The following is an 8,819-nucleotide window of genomic DNA, read 5'->3' as shown; positions in this document are numbered from 1 at the left end:
CCTGGCACGGGGCCACCGGGAGCCTTCACCCCTGGCACGGGGCCACCGGGAGCCTTCTCCAACAAACACCCAGTGAAGGAGCTGCCCGGGGGGGTGCCAGCCCCACGCAGCCCATAGGCAGCCGCTCTGCAGCCTATTCAGAAAAGATTCACCTTCCTTTTCCCCAAAGTGACGCGGCTGCCGGTGAGCTGAGACGTCATTTGTTCCATCACAGCTTTCTTTTTTTCCACCCTCCCCTCCTGACCCGGAGAACAATTAGTGTATTTTTAAGCCCCGTGGCACAGGACAAGATCCAGCAGTGAAATCCTCGTGCTGAATCACTGCTCCGACTGGCGTCCTACCAAAGGCAAACCTGATTTAAAAGCAGGTTTGTTCATCTGAAGCAGGAAACATGAGAAGCAAAGCGTGGAAAGCGTGGACTGCTTCGTTTCAGCTCGTGTGCGTCACAGACACACGTTTGGGGTCCTTTTCACCAGCGAGGGTTGCTGGCTTCATCCCCTCGCCAGAAGCTCGCCACGGCCAGGCCCGCACTGCGGCCAGGCGCACGTCCCGGTCTCAGAAATCCACCCCGAGGGGCAGGGGTAGGTTTTCTGCTGTGCGAGGATTCATCATGGCATCGTACAGTGCTTTGTGTTGGAAGGGACCAGAAAGCCCACCTAATCCCAAGCCCCCTCCCACGGACCAGGCTGCCCCCAGCCCCATCCAGCCTGGCCGTGGGCACGGCCAGGGATGGGGCACCCACAGCTCCTCGGGGCAGCCGGTGCCTTGCTGCCCTCAGAGTGAAGAATTTCTTCCTTCTATCTAATATAAACCCATCCTCTTGTAGTTTACAGCCATTACTCCTCCTCTTACCACGGTTACGGCGTGCCCCCCAGCTTTCCTGCAGCCCTCTTTAGGTCCCCCCGGAGCCTTCTCTTCTGCAGGCTGACCAAGCCCAGCTCCTTCAGCCTGTCCTTGTAGCAGAGGTGCTCCAGGCTCTTCATCATCTTTGTGGCCCTCCTCTGGGCCGGGGACAACGGGGTGACCTGAACGAGGGAGCCCCCAATTCCCAGAATATTTTTCCTGTGGGAAAAATATATATATATATATTTTTTTCTGTCAGGGAAGGCAGCAATTCAGAGCCCCCCGAGCCTTTTGGGTGGGGTGGGTAGGCAGGCTCAGTGCTGCACGCCGAGGTGGGCCTGGGGCCGAGAGCCCCTCTCCCGTTATTTCATCGCCGGCAGCTCTCGGTTTATCTCCTGCCCCTCTTTCTTCGTGGTGCACCTCAGCTTCCTTTCTTCGAGCCCGGCCTTTCTGGCAGAGGTGGATTTGCGTTCCTGTCGTGGGACAGAGCAGCGCAGTGCTGTGCGGGGCAGGCGCTTGGGTCAGCGGGGAGCAGAAGCCGTGCGGGGCCCTTCTCGGGGTGGAAGACGGCCGGGGGCTGCTCCGAGTCCCTCGTCACGCCAACCTCGGGCCAAGCGCCTCGACCTCTGTTCCTCAGCCAGCCCGACTGTAAAATTGGGTAAAGGCCTCCAGCTGAGCGCTGCCGAGTAAATTAAATTACAAAGGGACGTGGGCTTTAAGCTGTGCCGGGACGCGTGGGGGTCTGCCTGCAGGAGAAAGCCCGGAGCAGCCCCTGTAACGCAGGCGCTGGTTCCACAGGAGTGAGGCGCGTGCTCGGGGGAAGGCGTTTTTGGGGTGCGCAGCGCGGCCGGGCTGCTCCTGCTCCCGGTTCGTCGTGGCCACGCTCGCACCCGTGTGGGCTCCGGGGGATTCCTGCAGTGACGTGGCCCCGGGGGGCATCTCCCCGGACCCTGCCCTTGCTTCTGCCGTTGTGGAGCCAGGTCGAGCTGCGCTGGGGACGGCTGGAAACAAGGTGAAGCCTTATTAGCGTAGCTTTTGACACGCGCTCTTGTATTTGTGCAGTTGGGCTGAGAGTGCCTGACCTGGATCAGGCCCCTGCTGTGCTACGAGCAGAAACAATTCCTGCCCTGAAAAGGCAGATGGACAGAGCGATAAATCAACAGAAGCCGCCAAATGTCAAAGCTGCTGTTCAGAGGGAATTGTTTAAATTGATCTCGCTTCCATCCTCTCCGACATGCAGAGGAGCGGCGGCCGTGCTTCGAGTTTGCATTTCAGCTGCCCTGTGGGTTCCCTTTCAGGCAGCCGCTAAAATAAATACTCTTCCCATTTTTCAGGCAAACCTTTCTCGCTGAACGAGCCCGTGGCCTGTGCTGAAGGGCTGACCCCGTGCTTTGCCGCTGTCGCCCTCGGGATAATTTGGTGTCTGTACCGCAAGCAGCGTAAAGCTCACGCATGCCAGGGAGGCTTCGCTTTTATAGTGCCCTGCTTTGACCGGGCCGGCAGCTCAGCGCCACGCAACCCTTCCCTCACCCTCTCCCCTCCCTCTCTGGGATGGGGGGAGAGAATCAGAAAGAAATGAAAGCCTTTGGGTTGAGACAGAGACAGTTTATTGGGACAGGAAAGGAAGGAAAACAATAATAATAGCGCTGCTGCTGCGTACAAACAAGCGCTGCACGATGCAGTTGCTCGCCGCCCGCTGAACGGTGCCCCCACCCCGGCCAGCCCCCCCCACGTTAATTCCCAGCGTGACCCCAGATGGGACGGAGGAATACCCCTTGGGCCAGCTGGGGCGAGCTGTCCCGGGTCTGTCCCCTCCCGGCTCCTCCTGCACCCCCAGCCTGCCCGCTGGCGGGACGGAGCGAGGAGCTGGGCTGGGTGTAAGCTTTGCTGTGCCACAATTAAAACATGGGGGTGTTATCGACGTTATTCTCATCCCAAATCCCAAACGCAGCACCGCACCAGCTACTAGGAGGAAAATTAACTCCGTCCCAGCCAAAACCGGGACGTAGATTTAGAAAACAGGAACCGAAAGGAATCTTAGGGGCTGGATGTCGGATGCGTTCAAGCCACGGGCGGCGGCCGAGGGAAGGTGAGCTGCAGCGATGCCGCCGGCGCAGCTGAGGTTTAGCTGTGGGAGGCGTAGCGTAGAAGCACAGAAGCATTTCCAGGGAGGGTGCGTGTGAGGGGTTGGTTTCCTTATGGGGAACAACAGCTGCGACCGGTACCTGGCTCTGTCCAGAGTGGGAGCACTGGTGTTTCCCCTCCCGTTGTAACCTGAGGCGCTTGGTGGGATCAGCGCCCTCCTCTTCAGGCGGTGGTGCTGTGTTGCTGCCTGCCTGCCCTGCCTTGCCGGCTCAGTCGCCCCAACGTGCTGAATTCGGGCGGTAGCTGCACGGCTCTGCTCGCACAAAGGCTGCCGCCGCGATGCCCGGGGGAATCGCGGTCTCGTGGCAACGGACGCGCTCGAGGCACGCGGAGCCTCCTGGCGATGCTTCGCTGTGACCCCCTGGGGTGCTCCCACCCCAGGTGAAAAACCCTCGGACAGTAAGAGGTGGGCGGTGGGCACTGCGCCCGCCGGAGCGGTGCCTGGTGCCACGTCAGCCCTTTGGGAGCAGCAGCGTGCGGCCTGCCGTGAACTGGGGCAGAGCACCCGAGCTGGGGTTTCTGGACGCTTCTCCGGGTTTAATTAACTACAGAGGGTGTAAGAGTGAAGCATTGCGACCAGGTGGCTTCACGGTGTGGCTTCCAAGAGGCTGCTGGCGGTGCCCAAATGCCCGGAGCCGTGGATCCCCTCCTGCCCCGCTGGTCGGTGCCCTGAACGACTCTTCCAAGAGCTGCGCCCTCGCTTTGCTCTGTTCAAGTCCAGCAGAGCGCGGCTCCGCCAGCAGCGCGGCTGCCGTTCCCTCTGCCCTTGCCAAGTGGCTCTGACTTTACCGGAGTACGGTGACCACGCACCCAGCTGGATCTGGGGAAGGCAGCACCGTGCTCCGCGCTGAGCAGAGCGAGTTTTGTGCCAGCAGAGCCTGCACCACCGCTCGGCCTCCAGAACAAAGCCAGGCTGGCGGCGGGCTCCTGCTGCCCTCTGTTGGTCCCCGCTCGGTGGCCGACAAACCCAGAAGCCGTCAGCCGCTGCGCTTTAGCCGTAGGCTCTCGGGGTCCCCTTTGTTTGGTACTAAATCCTTTTCCTTTCTCCTCTCTCTATTTTTCCCCAGCCTCATGGATCGCGAGGTGGCGTTGCTGGCCGAAATGGACAAAGTGAAAGCAGAAGCAAGTAAGGCTCCAGCTGTATACCGGCACCCGGCGAGCTGTAGGTGCTGCTCTAAAGAGGCAGCCCCCCGAGAAGCAGATTTTTATTTACTTCTTGTTCCAAACACGGCGTGCGCTACGCAGCCAGAACCTGCCCTGTACCTCGAGCTATTCGTGCGCTGTGACCGCGGTGTTTGCTGCCCGATGTGGGTCGCAGCGAGCATCGCTCTGCGCCCTCGTTAGAAGGGGGAAGAGCTGCACCCTTCTGACAGCCGTCGCTGAGCACTTGGGCGTTTGGGGCAGCTGGAAGGGGCTTTGTCAGCCTGCCTGGTGCCGATGGGAAGCGCTCCACAGGGGCATGGTACCAAGCCCCTGAGCCCGGGAGCCTTGGGGAAGTAGTTAGCATGGGGAAAGGAGAGAGGCAAAGCTGCTAAAGCTGCGCGTCGTGCCCGTCTGCGAGTCAGCTCACAGCTCAGGTTCCGTCCGCGTCTGGAGACGCGAGCGGCTGCAGCGGGGGGAGCTGGGGGCTGCTGTGCAGCTGGCACGGGGCTGTCCGTGGGGGCCGCAGGGCACCTGCTGCTTACCAATAAGGGGCCGGGGCTGGAGCCGGTGTCGGCACGGCCTGAGCTGCGATCTGTTCTGCAGTGGAAATCCTGGTCAGCCGACAGAGGAAGGCCGAGGCCCTGAAGAAGATGACTGATGTGGCGGTGCGAATGTCGGAGGAGCAGCTGGTCGAGCTCAGAGCTGACATAAAGGTGAGCTTCCCGCTGTGCTCCTGCCTGATCCAACCTAGCCCTGCTCTCGCCCCAACACGATGTGATTTTTTTTGTAACCTCCTGGCTTCTCGATGCTTCTGGATGCAGCTTTGTGTTGTGCGCGAGGCTTCCCTGGTCTCTGTAGTGTCCAAAAGCGGCACCAGCGCTCTGCGTACTGCTGACTGCAGCCACGCAGCAGGGCCTGGGACCCTTCATCCCAAATCTTCACTTTTAGCATATTTTGCTTTATGAAATACCAACTTCAGCCAAGAAACGGCCATCCAAACATTAACCCCGGTGCGTGCAGTTCAACCTTCAGCCACTGTGAGCTGGCACAGGGCCGGGAACGTGGCCAAGCTTTGTCCTCGGAGCCGTAGTGAAAACCTCCCGCTGGTGCAGGCTGACCTCTGCCTTTCCACCTAGCTCGCAGAGCCTGCCTGCTGCGCATGAGTTGCTTTTATATTCTGTAAAACACTTCTGCTCGCCGGCACACCAGCTCCTGTCACAAGAGGTCAGTGCCAAGTTGCGTGAAGGATCAATTAAACTCCAGCTTGAAAACCGAGCTGCTGTCACCTCTGTTCTCCTGCAGCACTCGCCCCTGTAGCAGGATTAGTGCAGCCGAGGAACCTGTTGCCTCTGAGCATCCAGAGCAGAGGCTTGCACGGCGCTGGCTGCGGACTGGAGCCGCTGTGAGGCTGCGGCTGGGCTCCTGGGGCCCGAGGAAGGCTGCTGGCCTGGAGGTGGAAGTCGTGCAGGACAAAACTCTGTTCCTTGGTTTCCTTACGTCCTTGGAGCCACCTGCTTTCTCAGCCAAGGCTTTTCAGCTCAGATACCTGTTACTAGGCCAAAACAGGAGAGCTTTGTCTCCGTCTCCCATCCCTGTGCTTTGTAACTCGGTGCCCGGACTGAATTAACGTGCGTTCTCTCTCTTTTCTCTGAAGCACTTTGTGAGCGAGCGGAAGTATGACGAGGAGCTGGGCAGGGTGGCGCGGTTCACGTGCGACCTGGACGTGCTGAAGAAGAGCATCGCCTCCTTCGGGCAAGGTGAGCGGGCTGGGATCCACCAAAACTGCAGGTCTGTCCCCAAACCGTGACAGTGGGATAGGAGCTGGCTGCGGGACGGCCCTCCCTTGCCCGGGGCTCTGTTCTCCTTCCCTTCCTTGTGAGCTGAGCCACGAATCCTGCCACAAAAAGCTCTGTTGCTGTTCAAGCCGTTGGCTCCAGCCACGAGCTGCCCCAGCCGCGCTGTCACAGGGCCCAAGCAGCAGCTGGGGGGTGAGTGGTGGGGGTCCCGCGTGCAGAACGCGCATTTTGGGGTCTTTCTCTTCCAGTTTCTCATCCAAAGAACAGCTACTCCACCCGTTCCCGGTGCAGCTCTGTCACAGCCGTGTCCCTGAGCAGTCCCAGCGAGACCTCTGCTCCCTCCAGCCCCGCGTGTGCCTCCGCCTCGAGCCTTACCGCAGCGAGCAAGAAACCCTCAGCCCCTGCAGAGGCAGCGGTGGGGGCCAGCAGCAGCCGTCCTCCCCAGCCTCCCCGAGAGGTACCCGCACCCCGAGGGCAGCTCTGCTCTGCGCTGGGGGCACTGGAGCGGCCCCCGTCCGCCCTCGCTCACCCTCCCACCCTCTTCCCTTCCAGGCTGCCCCGGGGAACAGGCGCCCAGGAGCCGGTTTCAGGTCCCAGGGCCAGCGCCACACCGGTCCCCCCGCCGCCGCCGCCACCGGGCGACCCAGCGGGAACCGACACAGGAGCGGGCCGGGCCAGGCGCACGGCCGGCATCAGAACCCCCCGGGGGTCCAGCCCCTGGGCAGCCCCCGCCAGCCACAGCCCCCGGAGCCCGGCCCTGCCTCCGGCACGCACAGCGCGGGGCTGCCGCAGCGCAAGCCCCGAGCCAGCCGCCAGGAGGGAGCCAGCTCCTGAGGGCACCGGGCTCTCCCCTCCGGTCCGGCGAGGGAACAAGACTGTAGGAAGCTCCTAGCTAGAGTTGATAACGAAGGAAAGTTTACACTTCTCTGTTCTCATGCCATCGGTTGGTTGGTTTTTCTTTTCCTTCTCAGCCCTTCTTCTCCCCCCCGTTGTCTGCTGTGTTCTCACACCTGTGCTGCGCTGTCCCCCTGTGTTCAGCCCTCCCCCCGCTCCCTTTTCTTTCACCTTTTCCTTCCCCTCTGTAAATCCCCGTGGCTCTGACCCCACCATCGGCAGAGGGGGGGGGGGGTCCCAACGCAGCCCCCAGCCCCTTTTTACTTTTTTTCTGTGCGCCACCACTGGGGGCTCACCTCGGAGGAGCCCGTGGCAGCTCTGTCCTCGTGCTGGCAATGAGGCTGAGCGCTGCAAAACGGGGGCTGGAGGTGGTTTTGGGGGAGCCGGGGGGCTGCATTTTGTTGGGGTCTGGCAGAAATCCAGACCCCTGCCTTCAGGGCATGGGGGGGGGAGGACACACGCACCCGGTGTTTGCACCCTTCGCTCCTCTCTCTTTTTGTTATCTTTGGGGGAAATCTCTTCATTTTATTCACTTCCCCCTTCTCGCCTTCCCCTTCCTCCTGCAGCCTCTGTCCGTAAATTAAATCGATAGCAATACCAATTAGCAGAGCTAATCCTAGGCGACACCAGGTGGGAAGCGCCCCAGTCCTCCTTTAGCCTCGTTCGAATAAAGACGTTCACGTTCAACGCCGCCGTCCGTGCCGTGCTAGTGAGGACTGACCCCTCTGCCCCCTCCCTCCCCGTTTCGGCAGAACCGAGCCGGTCCCACCTGGGGTGGGGGGGCTTTACCGGGCCGGGGGGGCAGTGCCCGGGGGCTGCGGGGGGGCTCCGGTGCCCGTGGGGATGGCGCCGATGCGGGGGGCTCTTGGCTCCACCAAAAACCTTCCTGGGCACCACCGCCCACCGCTTCCGTGGGACGCGTGAGCGCGGTGGCACTGGGAGAGGGATGGGGGGGGGAGCAGGGGGGGCCCAGAGGGGGTCGGGGGGGACCGGGAGGATGGGGCAGAGGCTGGGGGCTGGCGCTGCCCCCTCCCGGGGCTCTAAATTCCCGTCCTGCCCCCGCCGGGCCGCTCCGTAGCACCGGGTGACCCCCGGGGCAGGTAACCCGCGGGGGGGGGGGGGCTGCAGCCCGGGGATCGCCCCCAACCCTGGGAAAAGCCCCGGAGAGGGGAGCCCCCTGCTGGCCTCAAATCCTCCAGGTGGTCCCTATGCAAATATATGCAAATGAGGCAGTGGGCACCACCTGTGCCACCCAGGAGGGGTGAAAATAACCGAGGGGGCACCGCTCCCCCCCCCAGCACGGCCCAGGAGCTCAGGGTGCTGTGTCCCCACCCCAGTGACAAGCGCAGGCTGGAGTAAAACACTTTATTTCCAGCACCCTCCAACCCCCCCCGGGGGCAGTCCGGGGGGGGGACTCCCCCCATCGCCCTGTGTGGGGCTGGGGGGGCCACGCAGAGCAGCCCCCACCCCTCGTCACTGCTGGGCCAGCTTGGCCGCCTCCGCCTTGATGAGCGCGATCAGGTCCTGGTTGATGAGGAAGACGAAGCGGAGGCTGGCGATCTGCAGGGGGGAGGCAGGGGGTGAGTGGGACAGGACCCCTGAGCCCCCCCCCGGGGCCCCCAACCCCCCCCAGCTCACCTCCACCACCGAGTTGTTGTTGAGCTTCCACTTGTTGCCGCCGAGCACGGGCCGCCCGTCGATGTAGATGGGGCGCCGGCCCTCGTTGGCGATGAAGAAATCCCCGTTGTTCTTCAGTTTGATGACACCTGGAGGGGGGCAGCGGGGTGTGAGGGGGGAGCACAGCCGGAGACCCCCCCCCCCCCCCCCCAGAAGCAGCCCGGCCCCGTTCCCACCTTGCTTGCGGGAGATCTTCCAGGCCGGGCCCTCCAGCGCCAGGTCCACGTCGATCTGGTTGTCCTTGGTGGCTCTGCCCAGGGTGATCTGGGGAGAGGGGGGCAGCGGGAGGCTGGGGGGGCTCCGGGGGGCTGGGGGGGGGGG

At 62.5% G+C, this 8,819-nt stretch overlaps 2 protein-coding genes across 3 annotated transcripts in view; one reads left to right on the top strand and one right to left on the bottom strand.

The window, feature by feature from the left end:
• Window positions 1-7,512, top strand: part of SPATS2 (spermatogenesis associated serine rich 2) — a 20,997-nt gene extending 13,485 nt beyond the window's left edge. For both annotated transcript variants that reach the window (XM_035308889.1, XM_035308888.1), the window contains exons 8-12: window positions 4,056-4,114; window positions 4,735-4,844; window positions 5,786-5,888; window positions 6,176-6,384; window positions 6,480-7,512. In XM_035308889.1, the coding sequence (XP_035164780.1) occupies window positions 4,056-4,114; window positions 4,735-4,844; window positions 5,786-5,888; window positions 6,176-6,384; window positions 6,480-6,761 (763 nt within the window). In that variant the 3' untranslated portion in view covers window positions 6,762-7,512. The remainder of the gene's footprint in view (window positions 1-4,055; window positions 4,115-4,734; window positions 4,845-5,785; window positions 5,889-6,175; window positions 6,385-6,479) is intronic.
• A 660-nt stretch (window positions 7,513-8,172) lies between these two features.
• MCRS1 (microspherule protein 1) overlaps window positions 8,173-8,819 on the bottom strand; it is a 3,191-nt gene continuing 2,544 nt past the window's right edge. The window contains exons 12-14 of the mRNA XM_035308890.1: window positions 8,675-8,762; window positions 8,460-8,587; window positions 8,173-8,381 (exon numbers count right to left, since the gene is read on the bottom strand). Coding sequence (XP_035164781.1) covers window positions 8,295-8,381; window positions 8,460-8,587; window positions 8,675-8,762 — 303 coding nt within the window. The 3' untranslated portion in view covers window positions 8,173-8,294. The remainder of the gene's footprint in view (window positions 8,382-8,459; window positions 8,588-8,674; window positions 8,763-8,819) is intronic.

This window comes from Oxyura jamaicensis, chromosome 33 (assembly GCF_011077185.1).
Source record: "Oxyura jamaicensis isolate SHBP4307 breed ruddy duck chromosome 33, BPBGC_Ojam_1.0, whole genome shotgun sequence".
Taxonomy (NCBI): Eukaryota; Metazoa; Chordata; class Aves; order Anseriformes; family Anatidae; genus Oxyura; species Oxyura jamaicensis.
This window is presented reverse-complemented; position numbering and strand designations above follow the sequence as displayed.